Raw genomic sequence first — 21,029 nt, forward strand, 5'->3', positions numbered from 1 at the left:
GTTATATCAATTATATTAATCATGCTTGTTGGCCTGATTGAAAGAACGCAAAGGGTCTTATATATTAGTTTAGGAGGAAACCCTGAGAAAACCCATCTGGTTGGGCAGGTGACCCTACAACCTTTCACATCCGATCAGGAAATCGAACCCCAGTTGCCTAGGTGAAAGTCAATTGTGTTAGCATTGTACATGTGCCACCCAACCACCCACATTTAATTTGACAAGGTAAAAAAAAACCATGGAGATAGTTTGTATATAGACCTTGAAAAGTGCCTGAATTTCAGATCAGTGCTTGAAAAATCCTGAAATTAAGTGCTTAAATTTCAGATCAGTGCTTGAAAAGTCCTGATATAAAGTGCTTGAAAAGTGCTTGAATTTTCATATGTTGTCCCTGAGTTTTACTGAGAGAAGAGATGTGTACTAGCTATATATAGGTCTACAGTAAAAAAAAAACATCATTTAATTTGTCACGGTTAAACAGAATTGTACTTCTAAAATAAAACTTAAAGATGAAAAGATATAATTGAAAATGTTGTGTACAAGTTAATTGCTTTATGAAGAACTGGACCTTCTATCAAACAATGCTGCCCTATAACGTACATGATATGGCCATTAGCACTAATCTACGGAGGGCTTCATGTCGGCATGCTGTAACAGATTTAGACAGATCGGCATGATGTCACCTAGTACAATGTTTTTGATATTGTATTGTAATGGTCGTAGTAATTAGATTTTTGTCAAAATTGATTGATGTAAAGTGATGTGAGAATCAAATTTGTGTCATATCCAATTTTAACACAAGCCATTGTATCGAAACCCAAAATGCATCATTTTTTCGAATCAATCCATAACATTCTCTGTTTAAATATATATATAGCAACAATTTTAAAAATCTTTTAAAGAGCAGTCCATATAACATAAACATTTTTTTTTTCAAATTCGCAAATATAACTGAGTGCATGCATATGGTTAGAATAAACAAATGTTATGTTATAGACCATATTGCTAAAAGTGGATGTCACACTCCTGTCCCTGCCATCTTGAAAAGACCCGATTCCCTGATCAGGTACATGACATCTGTAATTGGGTGTCATTCTGTCATAGTTTTATTTTGCACTCTTTTACTCTATTTGAACAAGACCAGCTTGTAATTTACTTCGATCCTTGGTCTACCAAAACTGACAACCATCGATCCTTGGTCTACCAACCGACAACCATCAATCCTTGGTCTACCAAAACTGACAACCATTGATCCTTGTTCTGTCAAACCTGACAACCACCGATCTTTGGTCTACCAAAACTGACAACCATCGATCCTTAATTGTTTTACCAAAACTGACAACCATCAATCCTTGTTTTACCAAAACTGACAACCATCGATCCTTGTTTTACCAAAACTGACAACAATTAATCGATCCTTGGTCTACCAAAACTGACAACCATCGATCCTTGGTTTACCAAAACTGACAAGCATTCATCCTTGGTCTACCAAACCGACAACCATCGATCCTTGTTTTACCAAAACTGACAACCATCAATCCTTGGTCTACCAAAACTGACAACAATTAATCGATCCTTGGTCTACCAAAACTGACAACCATCAATCCTTGTTTTACCAAAACTGCCAACCATCAATCCTTGGTCTGCCAAAACTGACAACCATCGATCCTTGGTCTACCAAAACTGACAACCATCAATCCTTGTTTTACCAAAACTGACAACCATCGATCCTTGGTCTACCAAAACTGACAACCATCGATCCTTGGTCTACCAAAACTGACAACCATCGATCCTTGGTCTGTCAAAACTGAAACCATCGATACTTGGTCGGTCAAAACTGAAACCATCGATACTTGGTCTACGAAAACTGACAACCATCGATCTTTGGTCTACCAAACCTGACAACCATAGATCCTTGTTCTGTCAAAACTGACAACCACCGATACTTGGTCTACAAAACTGATAACCATCGATACTTGGTTTACGAAAACTGATAACCATCGATACTTGGTCTACGAAAACTGATAACCATCGATACCTGGTCTACGAAAACTGATAACCATCAATACTTGGTCTACGAAAACTGATAACCATCGATACTTGGTCTACCAAAACTGACAACCATCGATCCTTGTTCTGTCAAAACTGATAACCATTGATACTTGGTCTACCAAAACTGACAACCATCGATCCTTGTTCTGTCAAAACTGATAACCATCGATACTTGGTCTACCAAAACTGACTTGTTAAAGGCCACGTGTACTCTTTTTGACAAAGTCTATCACTAAAAAAGTTAAAAACTTCTCTTTGGTGATGTCAATCAAACATGTTTATCTTTCTATCGCATCATACCCACAAGGGAGGTAATTGTGTGAAATTGAATAAATTAAAATAAACACAACACTTTGGCATAATGTATGATGTTTTCGTGTCACCTGCGAAGTATGGCTGACACTTTTGGATGACATTGTCCGTCATCACACGTTGGCATCGTCAGTCGCACTTTCCTTTTCCCGTCTTTTTTCCTTACCATTTACCACATCAATTCGTAACTTAGTGTGTGGCTTTATCATAATGAATTAAAGATTGAGTTCAGACCCACGTCAATATTCTATTTTTTTGCAGGAGTTATTGCCCTTTCACATAAAAAATTCTCTCTGACAACATCATTAATTATCTAATTGTCCTAAAATTTATTATATTTACTCTCAACCATGATCTCTTACACTGGTTTTCGTTTGAACCATCAGGGATCAAAATGGAGGTCACTGTTTTACATTATTATTATTAGTCCTTCGTGTGTGGGGATTTTGAATTATTGAATGTTATTTAAATTTACCCATTTGTTTTAAAGTTGAAAGATTATTTGTAGCATTATATAGTGACAATTGGAAAACTGTCAGGATATTTTATTTTAATTATAATCATATATTTTGTTGTGTAGAAAAATTTGTGTAAATAGTTTGAAATGATCTATGTATAATGAATTAATTTGAAAATTAATGTCTCTGAAAAGCTTGAAAATGTTTAATTACATGTCATAAAAACCAATAATTAATAACCTAAACAGTATACATGGATATGCACTGTATTAATTACTGACAATTATAAACATCTACATAATGCTATATACAATTAAGTTCACACAGGTACAGACCAGAAGGCCTTGTTAATGAAATCATTAAATCAAAATAAAAATTATGCTTTAGTCAAATTCAAATTCCTTAGAGTCTCATTTTATAACCTGATTTTGAAAACAATACATATATGGTTGAAATTGTTGGAATACCCAGGCCAGATTAGTTGTATTTTGGCATGAGCACTGAAGTAATGTAGGAGAAATTTAAGGGATTTTCATCAGATGGTGGGCTAGCTATTCGAATCGCCCTGCATCCATGGTCTGTTGTCCGTCTGTCATCCGTCTGTCGTCCGTCCATCCGTCTGTATTCTTGTTACCGCCATTTCTTGAAAAGTACTGGAGGGATATTCCTCAAATTTCATGTGTAGGTTCCCCCTGGTCCCTGATTGTGCCATTTCAATTTAGATTTTTGGTCAGAAAACAAAATGGCCGAAGGGTGGCCATCTTGGATTTTTAGAATTGAAGTTTGTTATAGCTATTTCTTGAAAAATACTAAAGGGATATTTCTCAAATGTGATGAGTATGTTCCCAAAAGTCCCTAGCTATATATAATTGTATGAATTTCATTAAGGTTTTTGATCAGGAAAACAAAATGTCCAACAGGCGGCAATCTTGGATTCTTAGAATTGTTATTATTATTTTTTTGAAAAGTGCTGTAGGGATATATATATATCAGATATCATATTAATCAAGAGGAAAATATGAAAGTGAAGGGAAAAACAGACAGAAAATTATTCAATGGTGGGTGCCAAGATCCCACTGGGATCTTTTGTTATATTTTTATATCAATCATTTTTTCAGTAATATTCTGAAACTCGGGTCTTGGTGAACAGGAATATTTGGAAGCTTTAGTCTTATTGTGAACACTTACAGGAATACATCATATGTATTCTGAAACTGTCAGGTCTTTGTGAACAGGAATATTCTGAAACTGTCGGATCTTTTAGTGAACAGGAATATTCTGAAACTGTCGGGTCTTAATGAACAGGAATTTGAATATTCTGAAACCTTTGGCTCTTAGTGAACGGCTCTTAGTGAACAGGAATATTCTGAAACTGTCAGGTCTTTGTGAACAGGAATATTCTGAAACATTCTGAAACTGTCAGGTCTCAGTGAACAGGAATATTCTGAAACTGTCATGATCAGGTCTTAGTGAACAAAAATATTCTGAATTTGTTGGGTTGAAGTGAACAGGCTAGGAATATTGATATTTCAGTAGGTACAAATGTATACAATTCTGTAATCGATTTGACAATAACATTGAGGAAGAATGAGTCATTTTATGTAAACTTTGTGGTCATGTCATGAGGCAAGGCCATTTTGATTTCCCTCCAAATATTGTGTTATAAAAAAATAACACCACCATTCATGTGAAAGGATCTTAAGTTAATTGAATTCTGTAGGAGGAAGTCTGTTATAATAGTTCTGCCTAACATGTCATATTGTATACCAAACTCTGACCTGTTGGAGTGGTCAGATGGTGAAGTGGATATTGTCTACTGTTCAATACCCCTATCTGACAAAAAATGGCCGGGTGTATGGTTCGATCACCAGTCTGGCCGGGTGTGTGGTTCGATCACCAGTCTGGCCGGGTGTGTGGTTCGATCACCAGTCTGGCCGGGTGTGTGGTTCGATCACCAGTCTGGCTGGCCATGGGTGTGTGGTTCGATCACCAGTCTGGCCGGGTGTGTGGTTCGATCACCAGTCTGGCCGGGTGTGTAGTTCGATCACCAGTCTGGCTGGCCATGGGTGTGTGGTTCGATCACCAGTGTGGCCGGGTGTGTGGTTCGATCACCAGTCTGGCCGGGTGTGTGGTTCGATCACCAGTCTGGCTGGCCATGGGTGTGTGGTTCGATCACCAGTGTGGCCGGGTGTGTGGTTCGATCACCAGTCTGGCTGGCCATGGGTGTGTGGTTCGATCACCAGTGTGGCCGGGTGTGTGGTTCGATCACCAGTCTGGCCGTGTGTGTGGTTCGATCACCAGTCTGGCTGGCCATGGGTGTGTGGTTCGATCACCAGTGTGGCCGGGTGTGTGGTTCGATCACCAGTGTGGCCGGGTGTGTGGTTCGATCACCAGTGTGGCCGGTGTGTGGTTCGATCACCAGTCTGACTATGTGGGTTTCCTCAGATACTGTAGTCCCTGGGCTTGGTTTGGTTTTTAGGATGGCTGGGTCCATGTCCATTTCCATGCCCATGCCAACATGGATGATATTTACAGTGCAATAAGTAAAATTATAAATTGGTTCACCGTTAAAAGTTGTAAAATAAATAAAATTTAATTTCAGCTTTTGATCTGCCCTTTTATGGTTTTAAAATAAAGATGGTTACTGTATGGGTTTTTCTTAATTGATAGCAAGTTATTTTGATAGACAGTATTCTAACCTAGCTCACAGCAGTAAAACTCTCTATACTTCTCACTAGAGTTTAACTATATTAGGATGTTTGTAGCTCAAGAGGGTTTTTATATAGATATTTAAATTTATTTCAAGTGATATATGACTACATGTAAATAGGATTTAATTACTAGATCATGACAGTAACGGAAAAACAATGACAAGGTTTTAAATCTATGAAAACCTTGATGTACAAAAAATTGTGATGACAAGGAACAGAAATTTGATCTACCGGTATTTCATTAAGATAAAAGGTGTACAAGCCTGAACCTAGCCAACAGATATAGTGTGTTCAATGTTAATTGAAATATAAGTACAGGTTCTCTGTGGTTTTATAATGACAACAAATGATAATGAAAGTAGGTCAAGTTGTGTGGATCAGGTTTCAGGCTAAACTTCTATAGGACAGGTGTAGGAGGTTAGGACTAAGTGGATCAAATTCTTTCATTGGTTTTTATAGAACAGTTAAATAGAACACTTTATACTTATAACAATGTTGCTGTCAATATTATAAACAAATGTTTTCCAATTTATTTTGAGATCTGAGGAAGATGTACAGGCCTAGGCCTACACACATCTTGACTTGTATGATTACACATTGTGATAAGTTACTGATAACATGTTTGTTTACCTAGATCTGCTTGTTGTGAGTTTATAGCCATCAAATTACTACTATATAACTATAGATGTACTAATGTTGGATTTTTAGCCCACCATCATCAGATGGTGGGCTATTCAAATCGCCCTGCGTCCGTGGTCCGTCGTCCGTCCCTCCGTCCGTCCGTCCGTCCGTCCGTCCCTCCGTCCGTCCGTCCGTCCGTAAACAATTCTTGTTATCGCTAATCCTCAGAAAGTACTGAAGGGATCTTTCTCAAATTTCATATGTGGGTTCCCCTTGGTGCCTAGTTATGCATATTGCATTTTGAGACCAATCGGAAAACAACATGGCCGACAGGCAGCCATCTTGGATTTTGACAATTGAAGTTTGTTATCGCTATTTCTGAGAAAGCACCGAAGGGATCTTTCTCAAATTTCATAGGTAGGCTCCCCTTGGTGCCTAGTTATGCATATTGCATTTTGAGACCAATCGGAAAGCAACATGGCCGACAGGCAGCCATCTTGGATTTTGACAATTGAAGGTTGTTATCGCTATTTCTGAGAAAGTACTGAAGGGATCTTTCTCAAATTTCATATGTGGGTTCCCCTTGGTGCTTAGTTATGCATATTGCATTTTGAGACCAATCGGAAAACAACATGGCCGACAGGCAGCCATCTTGGATTTTGACAATTGAAGGTTGTTATCGCTATTTCTGAGAAAGTACTGAAGGGATCTTTCTCAAATTTCATATGTAGGCTCCCCTTGGTGCCTAGTTATGCATATTGCATTTTGAGACCAATCAGAAAACAACATGGCCGACAGGCAGCCATCTTGGATTTTGACAATTGAAGTTTGTTATCGCTATTTCTGAGAAAGTACTGAAGGGATCTTTCTCAAATTTCATATGTATGTTTCCCTTGGTGCCTAGTTATGCATATTGCATTTTGAGACCTATTGGTAAACAACATGGCCGACAGGCAGCCATCTTGGATTTTGACAATTGAAGTTTGTTATCGCTAATTCTGAGAAAGTACTGAAGGGATCTTTCTCAAATTTCATATGTAGATTCCCCTTGGTGCCTAGTTATGCATATTGCATTTTGAGACCAATCGAAAAACAACATGGCCGACAGGCAGCCATCTTGGATTTTGACAATTGAAGTTTGTTATCGCTATTTCTGAGAAAGTACTGAAGGGATCTTTCTCAAATTTCAAATGTAGGTTCCCCTCGGTGCCTTGTTATGCATATTGCATTTTGAGACCAATCGGAAAACAACATGGCCGACAGGCAGCCATCTTGGATTTTGACAATTGAAGTTTGTTATCGCTATTTCTGAGAAAGTACTGAAGGGATCTTTCTCAAATTTCATATGTAGATTCCCTTTGGTGCCTAGTTATGCATATTGCATTTTGAGACCAATCGAAAAACAACATGGCCGACAGGCAGCCATCTTGGATTTTGACAATTGAAGTTTGTTATCGCTATTTCTGAGAAAGTACTGAAGGGATCTTTCTCAAATTTCATATGTAGATTCCCCTTGGTGCCTAGTTATGCATATTGCATTTTGAGACCAATCGAAAAACAACATGGCCGACAGGCAGCCATCTTGGATTTTGACAATTGAAGTTTGTTATCGCTATTTCTGAGAAAGTACTGAAGGGATCTTTCTCAAATTTCATATGTAGATTCCCTTTGGTGCCTAGTTATGCATATTGCATTTTGAGACCAATCGGGAAAACAACATGGCCGACAGGCAGCCATCTTGGATTTCGACAATTGAAGTTTGTTATCGCTATTTCTGAGAAAGTACTGAAGGGATCTTTCTCAAATTTCATATGTAGATTCCCCTTGGTGCCTAGTTATGCATATTGCATTTTGAGACCAATCGAAAAACAACATGGCCGACAGGCAGCCATCTTGGATTTTGACAATTGAAGTTTGTTATCGCTATTTCTCAGAAAGTACTGAAGGGATCTTTCTCAAATTTCAAATGTAGGTTCCCCTCGGTGCCTTGTTATGCATATTGCATTTTGAGACCAATCGGGAAAACAACATGGCCGACAGGCAGCCATCTTGGATTTTGACAATTGAAGTTTGTTATCGCTATTTTTCAGACAGTACTGAAGGGATCTTTCTCAAACATTTTTGTAAGTTCCCCTTGGTCTGTAGTTCTGCAAATTGCATCTTGGGACCAATAGGAAAACAACATGGCCGACAGGCAGCCATCTTGGATTTTGACAATTGAAGTTTGTTATCGATATTTATCAGAAATTGTTGAAGGGATCTTTCTGAAATTTCATTTGTAGGTTGCCCTCAGTGTCTAGTTATGCATATTGGATTTTGAGACCAGTCAGAAAACAACCTGCCCAACAGGCAGCCATCTTGTATTTTGACAATTGAAGTTTGTTATCGCTATTTCTGAGAAGGTACTGAGGGGATCTTTCTCAAATTTCATATGTAGGTTCCCCTTGGTCCCTGGTGTTGCATTTTGGGACCAATCCGAAAATAACAGACAGCCATCATCGCTAAATCTTAAATTCTATATATGGGTTCCCCTTGTTTGAAAAGTACTAGAGGGCTGTTTCTGAATTTACACAGATTAGTAAGACTTAGAGGAAGGGAAAAGTAGAGAAAAGATCAATCTGACATGGAACCTATAAAGATCATTCAATGGTGGGCGCCAAGATCCCTCTGGGATCTCTTGTATTGAAGTGTTATCCACATACACACTTAATTGTTCTTCATTCTTGTCCAGAGTTGAACTCCACTGCAATTTAATTTAGAACTAAACCCATGTTTGGTAAAAAAAAAAACGAGGGGTACTCCAATGGTTAAAAAGTTACAACATCGTAGGACTGTGGGAGCTACCAGTTGATCATGAGTGGCAAAGCATTTATATATAGGTGTCTAATTAGCTTAAGCTTGTGTTGCTGATCCTGAAGAGACACATCTCATCTGGGAGTTCGGGTAGATCCTCAGTGACTTGTCACTGAAAGCGGAAGTGACGTCATAGACATCTTCCAACTTCCCAGGAATGGTTTCAACAGCAGGAGAGAGGGGGATATCTAGTCGGATGCCTTGAAACGGTTTATATGGGCGACTTTTCCTGAGCTGGTGTACGTGGATTCTTGTTAGCTCTCTGGATCCTCTGTCATACCTCCGGCCACTTTCCTCTAATACTCTAATATTACAGTTTATGTACATTTTGTCTAAATGTTTTCCTCCTCATTTTATTTGGCTTTTTCTTGTGTCATTGTTTAATATGGCAGTCAAAGTCATTATAAACGCCAAACTTTTCATCTAGAAATTGTCATTTAAAAGTTTGGTTAGGCTGACCAACAATGTTTACCCTTGATATATACATTTCTAAAATATGCTTTAATCATGTATATCAAGTCACTTGAAAATGGCATCGGGGTGGGGGGTGGGGGGCAGTGGAGGACATAAGGTTTCCTCCCGGTCTCTCTGTCCGTCCGTCCGTCCACTCAGTTTTCCACACTTTTCTCAGCCATACTTCAAGGTATATATATGTTGATGAAAATTTGTATATAACTTCAGTATGAGTCGCTACAGATCAAGTTCGAGTTTCAGGGTTTTGGGGTAAAGGTCAAGGTCACTGTTCCTATGTTTAGCGGAGGTCGATAGGGGACATGTATTGCTTTAACAATACCCAGCATGTTTAATTGGCTTCTACATTGCGACTTTAACTTTTGACTTTAATCTCAGTGGAGGACATTAGGTAATACTTCACAGTATTCCTCAGATGTGTTTTAGAGAACATGTGCTGGACGCGAACTTTGATATATGTCTGATCACGGTAAGGCTTGGTAAACTAGTTCTGATGTCCCTTACCTTGTCCATGAACTATATATGTAGTTTCAAAATGACATGATCAGTATTGATGTTTAATGCTGTTGATTACAAGTCAGGATATAACGTAGCAGACGGTAATTAAAGTTTATTTATAGACGTTTTCTTCTTTAAGTTCATGTACATGGATTGTACCTTGTCATTTTACTAACATTTGGAGTGTGTCGTGTTAAATGCCAGGTCGGCACGTAAGGTTTACTGAATGTGTCCAGTCAGCTGTGCGCCAGCTATTTAGTCTTTACAATGGAAGTGCTATTGCTGTGTTGTATAAATATCAATACACGATTGTTATTTGGCAGATTATGCTAACAGTGCAGTAATTATATAAGCTATGCAGAGTCGGGTGATTGATGGGTTTCTGTACAATGTATACATTATCTCATTTTATGCTAAATTACAATATTACACTTACAGTTGTAAACTGATGAAGTCAGAATCATATGTAGGTGTAAAAGGAGTAGATCAGTGTGGCTTGTACATGGTATTAAATAAAAACAATCACGTTTTTATATATATTTATGAAAGTGCAAATTATGAAAAAAGCGGCTGTAAGATCTCTAATTCAATACATCCTTGCATAACAGCCATCCTGTACACCAGTGAAATAAGGTATTTCTCATTCAGCTGACGATGGTGCTCAGATTTGGCTTATATACAATATAATATAAAATATTGTTGATGGGAACCATAGATTATCATAATGAGAACCTGTGTTTGATTTCCATCTTTTCCGATTCCTGTCAGGGTGCTTGACAGAAATGTATTGTTAAGTTGTTAGATCCACAAGTTACACATAATGTCAGTAATACCGGTTTATCAAAGTATGTATGTTCGTGGTTTGGTTTGTTTTGTTAAAGTCCTAATAATAGCCAGGGTCATTTAAGGACATATACGCATGCCAGGTTTAATTTTGGAGGTGTAGGAAAGCCGAAGTACCCGGAGAAAAGACTCTAGCCTACGGTCAGTACCAGGCAACTGCCCCATGTGGGTTTTGAACTCGAGACCCAGGGGCGGAGGCTAGTGATAAAATGTTGAGACACCTTAACCACTCAGCCACTGTGGCCCCTATGTATTTTTGTGGATATTTACATGGGAAATGAGTGGTTTAAAAGAGTACATAATAAAAAAAATATCCTGCTGGTGGTACTGCATGGTTCTCTAAACTGACATCTTGCCACTAGCCACAGGGAAAATTCCAATCAGTATTAGTTAGTAATTATAAGCTGACCTTTGCATAATAAATGAGAGACTCATTACTAGATTTTTTAAGTTGATAACTACATATACCTATAATATCAAAATTGATAATTATATATACCTGTATTATCAAAATTGATAATTATATATACCTATAATATCAAAATTGATAATTATATATACCTGTATTACTGAAATTGATAATTATATATACCTGTATTACTGAAATTGATAATTATATATACCTGTAATACTGAAATTGATAATTATATATACCTGTATTACTAAAATTGATATTTATATATACCTGTATTATCAAAATTAATAATTATATATATATATGTACCTGTATCATCAAAATTGATAATTATATATACCTGTAATATCAAAATTGATAATTATATATACCTGTATTATCAAAATTAATAATTATATATATATATGTACCTGTATCATCAAAATTGATAATTACATATACCTGTATTATCAATGTTTAAAATGGTATTTACTTCTATTTTAAGTGTATGCTAAGTATCAGTCATAATTATAACATAACGCTGTCTTTTAAAATTTCCAAATTCCAACTGTGTAAATTTTGAAATTCCCAAAATGCTGTTTTTTTCGGGCAATGATCAAATTTTACATTGACAATTTGATTTATCATATTTGGATATTACTGAACATGTACACTTCCAGTGATAAGAATCTTGACAGTGTTGTAAAATAAACTATATATATAAATAATGGTGTGAGACCTTCATGACAGGCCCAGGGTTGGTATTGTTTACATTGAACATTGTGTATACATATGATATACACTACACCATATATATACTGATGAGGATTTGACAACTTAATTCTAATAAATGATTGATCAGTTATCTGCATAAAAAAAAAGTCTGTTCTCAATTCAATGCAGCCTTGTATGTGTGGAGGGCGGACACGAGCTCAGGGCATTGTTTATATACACAAGGTATACGTACTAGCTATAGACTTAAATACACTATAGCTCTCCTCGGCTAATTAACATGAACTAGATAGAGGCTAATTACGACTATATATACAGGTATAAGTGGGGCAAGGTGGGGAGTGTTGTTTGATGACTAATATAAAGTGACCTTATAATCTGTGTATAATAGTAAAGCACAGGTTTGTATGTTTATCCCTTTAAAGGCTTTTAGGTTGTGTAATAAACCATCTAATAAAAAATATAAGTTTCTGGTATCGTAACGAACACTCATATCATCTTCTGTAGTAAGAACAATGAAACAATGAAAGTGTATTATCACAGATTTATGTTAAATTACAACTCGGGGCACGAGTCAAAAAGTTGTCTTCCTTCGTCATTTGTGTTGCTAAGTTATATACTTAGTAATATAACTAGATAATCATATATATATATATATACATGTATATATATGGAAAAATTAAAAAAATGACTCAGACAACATCTAACGTTTTCGTCCCGTCTAGGGGACTCTTCAGACTGTTTATTTTCAATTGCACCATGACGTCATAATGATCATGACGTCATAATAACAGTTACGTCATACAATACCAACAACTTACAACAATAACAACTTACATGTACATACAAATGAAAACTGTTTACGCACTATTCAGACTTGGTTTTAATAGCTTGATAAACTCTGACTCCTTTGATTCTCGTTTTATTGTATCAGAAGTATCCATCTTATATAAAGGGAAAATTTTAAAATCACCATTACTACAATTATGAATATGCTTACTAACATTTAAAAATCTGAGATTATCCGAACGTATTTGTTGACGATGGACTGTCATTCTGGTTCTCAATTCATTACCAGTTTGTCCAATATAGAAATCACTACATTGAGAACAAATCATAGCATAAATAACATTACGGCTTTTACAATCTATATTTCTTTTAACATTAAAAGTGAAGCCATTTTTGAAATTGAAAGTGCTACCTTCCACAATAAGTTTACATGTACCGCAACGCGGTGTATTACATTTAGAAACCTTTGTGCATTTTAAATTATCATTGAACTTAGAACTTGTCAAAATATGACGTAGGTTTTTAGGTTGTCTTTTACTATTTATTAAAGTATACTTGTTTAAAACCTTACCCATTCTATCATTACTTTGCTTAAGTTCTTCACATTTATTGCGAATAATAGGAAATATATCAAAATTACGAGGATTGAAAGTAGATACAAAAGGCAATACTGATTTATTGTCGTCAACAGAATGACGGGATGTAAAAGGTCCCTTATCGATTGCTAATTGTTTACCTTTTTCTATCATTTCTTTAGGATAGCCTTGTGATTTTAAGAATACTGTAAGTTCATTTAGTCTTGTATTTACTGTTTCTTTTTCACTAACGATAGATACTATGCGTGACGCTAAATTGAAAGGAATATTATTTTTGATATGTTTAGGATGATTAGAATAAAAATTTAAGTAATTATGCGAATCTGTAGGCTTTCTATATAGATCTGTTGAAATAGTATCACCTTTTATTGCAACCAACACATCTAGAAAAGGAAGTGAAGAATCACTCGCCTCCGTTGTATAATTAATCGACGGGTGTAAACTATTGAGGTCTTTGTTTAGTTCTTCTATAGAAATATTAGGTGGACATATAACAAAACAATCGTCTAAAAAACGGAAAAAGTTATTTTCAAGGAAATCACGATATTCCCTACCGTATTTATGTTCAGATATAGCGTACAATTGTTCTTCTAGGTAACCAAGGACTAGAGTGGCATAAGTAGGTGCCACTTTGGTACCCATAGCCGTACCCATCTTTTGATGGTAATATATATCATTAAAAAAGAACACATTTCTGTCTAGAATAATTTCCAAAGCATTAAGAATGAATTCATGATCAAAACGTTGAACGATAATTTCAGGGTGTTTTTTCAACCAATATTTTACAGCTTTCAATCCTAGTTCATGAGGAATCCTGGTATACAAACTAACAACGTCAAAAGTAACTAATTTAGAATGAGGTTTGACATGTTTAGGCAAATGGTCCAAAAAATCAAAGTCGTCTCTTATAAAACTTTTGACAGTATTACAAAGAGGTTTCAAAAGTATATCTACAAAATGACTGAGACGTTGCGTACTACTGTTTGGACCACCGACAATAGGTCTGAATTTTAAGTCATCAGGATCTAGTATCGTAATACACTCTGAATTTTGACTTTTGATAGCTTCATTTATTAATTTACTTTTGTGTATTTTAGGCAAGCCGTAAAAATAACTAGTACTATGTACAAAATCAGTAAGATAGTCAATTTCTTTTTCCATAAAATTATTTTTGAACTTATCAATTAATTTATCGATTAGGTTACGGGTAGTCGCATCGGCATTACAATCTACAACCTCGTAAAAATCACCATCAGTCAACATTTCTATGATCTTTTCACAATAGTATGTTTTATTCATAATGACTACAGCGCCGCCTTTATCAGCCTCTTTAATTATGATAGAATCATCTTTCCGGAGATCATCTATAGCTCTTTGTTGATTAAACGACAAATTACTTTTTATTCTTTTATTAGAAGAAGAATTACCCTTATTGTCTAAAGGAAGTTTTTTAAGACTGTCTATAACATCCTCCAATTGACAGTTACTACTTTTAGGGGGATTATAATTAGATTTGTTTTTGACAATGGGTTCTTCTTTTGAAGAATCATCACTTGTGCCTTCCTTAAAGAATTTTTCATTTAATCGGAGCCTTCTACAGAATTCTAACAAATCTGTTTTTAATTGTGTATTATCTTGTTCGGAAGGAGTAGGACAAAATTTCATTCCCTTGGACAAAACCTTCATTTCATCAATACTTAAAATTCTATTGGATAGATTTACAATTTTAGGTTGTTTAATATCATATTTACCTGTAGAACTCTTATCTTTCTCTTTATCCGTTAAACACTGTTTTTTGTATTTTGTTTGTATCCTCCTCCTTTGTTTATTTTTTGGCAATGTCCTAAAAAATGATTAAATGCTGATTTCCCAATGTAGGTAATTCCATTTAATCTCACAGGAGACTCCTGAGTGTCATTTGCAGCACTATGATTACTCCGTTGGGAACGTGTGTTCATCTGATGTTTCCTGTATGTAGGCGAAGTAGCCCGTGAAGTTTTCCGTGCCGTCATGCTTGGTAACTTAGGTGTAGTTCTGGACTTGTTCGGAGATGGCGTCGCCATCGCTTCTGCGTAGGTTTTTTTAGTTTTTGGTGTAGAAGGCGTGTTTGGTATCTTCTTTGTCGACGAAAATCTATGTTTTTCTTGGTCTTTCTTTGGAGGGGTTTGGTCATTGATAAATACATCCGTACCATAATTCACGGCATATTCGTTCAACCACTTTCTTTTTTTCTCCCATATTTCTTCGGATCTTGTTTCTTCATTCCGACATTCTTGTTCCCATTGATTCATCAAAATTCGTATGATGTCCGTATTTTGGGTTCGGTTCTGGATCATTTTGTATAGATCTTCGTCAAGAGATAGACATTTTTCTTGTGCGCGATTCATTTTGTTCAACATTATCTTCATTTCAGATTGGAAATTATATATAGCTGTTTCAGCCCGGATTTCTTTGTCATCTTCATTCTCCCCCGGAATCAATTTTGGTCTAAATTTTCGCGGTATGATGACAACGTCCCGTTCCATCCAATCTTGGTATACTTCCCCGGTCTTTGTTAATTTCAAAGTGTTCCAATAAGCCTGCTTCCGTTCATTAAGGATACGTTTCCAATTATGCAAAATGGATTTCCGTAACTTCGCAGCTTCTTTCTTGTTTGAATTGTTGTCTGGCGTAAAATGGTAATCCGGTGTATCGGTAGTAAGTTGTTGCAAACATGTTGTTGATTTTTCGATGACAGGAATAGCAAAGATTTCCAGTAGTTGCTTAATGTTTTTGTTCATCTCGGTCAACTTACCGGAGATTTCTTTTAAGTAACTCTTTTCATCCATTTTGGTCTTCGCACTTGAATAAACAGCTTGTCTGTGTCACATCCACAAGTAAAATATATAGAGAAAAAATAATAGTAGTCCTTGTGGAAGAAAATATATGGAAAAATTAAAAAAATGACTCAGACAACATCTAACGTTTTCGTCCCGTCTAGGGGACTCTTCAGACTGTTTATTTTCAATTGCACCATGACGTCATAATGATCATGACGTCATAATAACAGTTACGTCATACAATACCAACAACTTACAACAATAACAACTTACATGTACATACAAATGAAAACTGTTTACGCACTATTCAGACTTGGTTTTAATAGCTTGATAAACTCTGACTCCTTTGATTCTCGTTTTATTGTATCAGAAGTATCCATCTTATATAAAGGGAAAATTTTAAAATCACCATTACTACAATTATGAATATGCTTACTAACATTTAAAAATCTGAGATTATCCGAACGTATTTGTTGACGATGGACTGTCATTCTGGTTCTCAATTCATTACCAGTTTGTCCAATATAGAAATCACTACATTGAGAACAAATCATAGCATAAATAACATTACGGCTTTTACAATCTATATTTCTTTTAACATTAAAAGTGAAGCCATTTTTGAAATTGAAAGTGCTACCTTCCACAATAAGTTTACATGTACCGCAACGCGGTGTATTACATTTAGAAACCTTTGTGCATTTTAAATTATCATTGAACTTAGAACTTGTCAAAATATGACGTAGGTTTTTAGGTTGTCTTTTACTGATGACGTCACAAATAAACCCTTTCATGTACCGCAACGCGGTGTATTACATTTAGAAACCTTTGTGCATTTTAAATTATCATTGAACTTAGAACTTGTCAAAATATGACGTAGGTTTTTAGGTTGTCTTTTACTGATGACGTCACAAATAAACCCTTTCATTACACCTGAAGAGCTTGCTCTCAAAGTATGTGAAAGTATGATTTTCTGGTTTGTGTTTTTTATTATTATTACTATATATATATATTTACCTACAGATAATCATATATATATATACATGTATAATGAAGCCCTGTAAGAAAAAAAAAGACAAACTGACATTCAGCATTACACATATCATCTGCCTTGGTTATATTACCACAATAATGGTGATTTAATTGTCCCTTTATTGATTAATTGTTCATTTTGTAATAAATATCGAATGAAGAGAGATCCGATTTGATGAACATAATGTGTAGTTGTTAATAGTGTTCATTTTTTCCTGTGATAAACTTATTATACATTCATTTCATCTTATAATTTTTTTTTTTTCATGTAAAATCAACACTTGATCAGGGCTTCTCCTGATTGATATCATTCAAGTCTGATTTATATCACATCTGTAGAACTGACAAAGGAATAGTTTGAAATAGGAAAAAATTATGCATGAGGAATAAAATACAATGGCTGTACATGTACAATGTAGGTCATCTTGATCAACCTAAAAATGACATATTGACCACATGCATCAGCATATATGCATGCATCTTGCACAAGCAAGGGAGGCCGTCCTTGACCTTAGATGTTAATGGGATGTTTAACAATACACAAGGGAGGCCGTCCTTGACCTTAGATGTTGATAGGATGTTAAACAATACACGAGGGAGGCTGTCCTTGACCTTAGATGTTGATAGGATGTTAAACAATACACGAGGGAGGCCGTCCTTGACCTTAGATGTTGAAGAGGCCGTCCTTGAATTTAGATGTTGATAGGATGTTAAACAATACACAAGGGAGGCCGTCCTTGACCTTAGATGTTGAAGAGGCCGTCCTTGACCTTAGATGTTAATGGGATGTTTAACAATACACAAGGGAGGCCGTCCTTGACCTTAGATGTTGAAGAGGCCGTCCTTGAATTTAGATGTTGAAGAGGCCGTCCTTGACCTTAGATGTTGATAGGATGTTAAACAATACACAAGGGAGGCCGTCCTTGACCTTAGATGTTGAAGAGGCCGTCCTTGACCTTAGATGTTGATAGGATGTTTAACAATACACAAGGGAGGCCGTCCTTGACCTTAGATGTTGATAGGATGTTAAACAATACACATGGGAGGCTGTCCTTGACCTTAGATGTTGATAGGATGTTTAACAATACACAAGGGAGGCTGTCCTTGACCTTAGATGTTGATAGGACGTTAAACAATACACAAGGGAGGCCGTCCTTGACCTTAGATGTTGATAGGATGTTTAACAATACACAAGGGAGGCTGTCCTTGACCTTAGATGTTGATAGGATGTTAAACAATACACATGGGAGGCCATCCTTGACCTTAGATGTTGAAGAGGCCGTCCTTGAATTTAGATGTTGATAGCTATAGGATGTTAAACAATACACAAGGGAGGCTATCCTCGACCAAAGATGTTGATAGGATGTTAAACAATACACAAGGGAGGCTGTCCTTGACTTTAGATGTTGATAGGATGTTAAACAATACACAAGGGAGGCCGTCCTTGACCTTAGATGTTGATAGGATGTTAAACAATACACGAGGGAGGCTGTCCTTGACCTTAGATGTTGATAGGATGTTAAACAATACACAAGGGAGGCTGTCCTTGACCTTCGATGTTGATAGGATGTTAAACAATACACAAGAGATGCCGTCCTTGACTTTAGATGTTGATAGGATGTTAAACAATACACAAAGGAGGCTGTCCTTGACTTTAGATAAGGGAGGCTGTCCTTGACCTTAGATGTTGATAGGACGTTGTACAATACCATTTAAACTAAACTCTTTAAGCTTCAATCTTGATTATGTTGTATATATATTGTTATGCCTTTGTAAATATACCAACATTGTGGTACATATTTATCTACATACTAATATTGACAACTTGTACATTTCCATATCTACATATATAATATGTACATACAAATATTATTTTATCAAACAGCTTTAAATTTACTAGTACAAATTTTTTACTGACACTGTTACAGACACTGAAAATTTTTTACTTGGAAATTGCTGATAGCTATATATATAGTCCTATAACTATTACACAGTACCTTTATATTTACTGCATAATATCTTTATTGTACACTTAAAATGATTACAATAATGATTTTTTAGATTTTTTTTTTAGAAATATGATTTATCATTTACATGAAGGGGAGATGTATGTTTTATTTACCTGTGTTACAGTGTACAATATATATATACTATATACCTAGTGTATCTACGAGTGATTGTTCGAAGTATTACAACTCATAATTGTAAATCATTTTTGACATGACACATGATCTGACTGTTTTGTTTTCCAGAAAGGTCGGAATGTAGGACAATGTACGTTTGTGACCCGGTGACACCATCACCAGGACGGTTCTCCTGATGGAAACCATGGATACGGTGGTCGCCGTAGCGATTGGTGTTTTGGCAACCATCTTCCTGGCATCACTTGTGGGACTATTTGTTGTGTGTAAATACAGGTGTAAAAAAAGCACAGATCTCATCTCCTCACAGCACAAAGACACCAGGTAGGTCACCCAAGGTCAAAAGGTCAAATGTCAAATAAAGTTATGTTTCAATTCATATTTCAATTTACAAGGACCTTTTATCTGGACACTGGTTGAAATTTATGAGAAAGCAGGTTTGAAGAAACATGGTATCATCTGGATCCGAGCGGGAAACATGATGTCGTCTGGATCCGAACGGGAAACATGATGTCGTCTGGATCCGAACGGGAAACATGCATATGGTGTCGTCTGGATCTGCCACTGTCATCAGTAGTAAAGAAGGAGTAAATGATAAAATATCCCAGCCATTTATTCTCACCCACCAAGGATACGGTTTAATACCTACAACATATTATTCACACAATACAACTAATTATAAGTTATAATTTTGTTTTCTCACGAGTAACGACCACATTTCTTCATGGGAATCTTCGTTCATGTTCAATATATGTATGATGTGTACTTGAAAGATTCATCACTGTTGATTTCGTTGATTACATCATTGCGTACACAAAGGTCAGTTAAATGCATCACAGGATCAGCGATGTTGCCTCACAAAACATTGTTGTCTGTGATATAATATATAATGTCTAATGAAAAGACATACAAAAATTTCTTTTACTTTGAATATTTGACAAGAAATGTGATTTTTGTATGTTGAAAATCTGCAGGTAATTGTTATGGGTCTGGTAATAATAAGTTGGCGGAAAACATTTGTCAATATCTCCTTAATTACGATTTTGAGAGTAAAAAATAAAATCAATATTGAATATCTGCTAAATTAAGATTATGACAGTGAAAACAAAACAATGACATGTATGTTTTTTAATTAATTTATTCAGTTTGAGAATAGTTTCCCTAAAAAATCTAGATTACATTCAGAGTTATCATCAACAACGCTTACTTGACCAATTGTTGATTTTCTTATGCTAATCATAGATCAGATGTGGATATTATAAGGCTGTTGTCCATCATAAATCTTTCGATCCTTGCGAATCACTTCTTCTGGACAATAACTCATGATCAGATTATCCAGAATGTTTCACTTTAGGTTTCTTTAATTTCTGGGTCAAAGGTCATTGTCACTAAAAGTAGAAAATTAGATTCTGAACTGTAACTCGAATTCAAGTGTACCAATCAAGCTCAAATTTCCCCCACTACTTTCTTATACACAAGACTATATATAGCTATCAGTTTTGTTTGATTTCTTTTGGGTCAAAAAGAACAATGAGGTGACCGGGAGGATAAGTACCGATAATGTTAAGAGATGTATATTACCTTGTTTTCTCTGATCTACTGTCAACCCTACTCAGCAGAGATAATGTTATGTGCAGGGTCAGTTAATATGACAAGTAAACCCGGATACAGCTAGGTCTGGTTTTAAATTTCTGGTACCTGTGACAGTCC

At 35.9% G+C, this 21,029-nt stretch overlaps 2 protein-coding genes across 2 annotated transcripts in view; one reads left to right on the plus strand and one right to left on the minus strand.

The window, feature by feature from the left end:
- The window catches only part of LOC117344085, a 32,668-nt gene extending 17,652 nt beyond the window's left edge, over nt 1-15,016 (minus strand). Inside the window, exon 1 of the mRNA XM_033906735.1 lies at nt 14,557-15,016. Within this exon, the coding sequence (XP_033762626.1) occupies nt 14,557-15,016 (460 nt within the window). The remainder of the gene's footprint in view (nt 1-14,556) is intronic.
- LOC117343167 (transmembrane protein 98-like) overlaps nt 1-21,029 on the plus strand; it is a 40,353-nt gene that overhangs the window by 5,352 nt on the left and 13,972 nt on the right. Inside the window, exon 2 of the mRNA XM_033905501.1 lies at nt 19,431-19,643. Within this exon, the coding sequence (XP_033761392.1) occupies nt 19,498-19,643 (146 nt within the window). The 5' untranslated portion in view covers nt 19,431-19,497. The remainder of the gene's footprint in view (nt 1-19,430; nt 19,644-21,029) is intronic.

Source organism: Pecten maximus, chromosome 15 (genome assembly GCF_902652985.1).
Source record: "Pecten maximus chromosome 15, xPecMax1.1, whole genome shotgun sequence".
In the NCBI taxonomy this organism is placed as follows: Eukaryota; Metazoa; Mollusca; class Bivalvia; order Pectinida; family Pectinidae; genus Pecten; species Pecten maximus.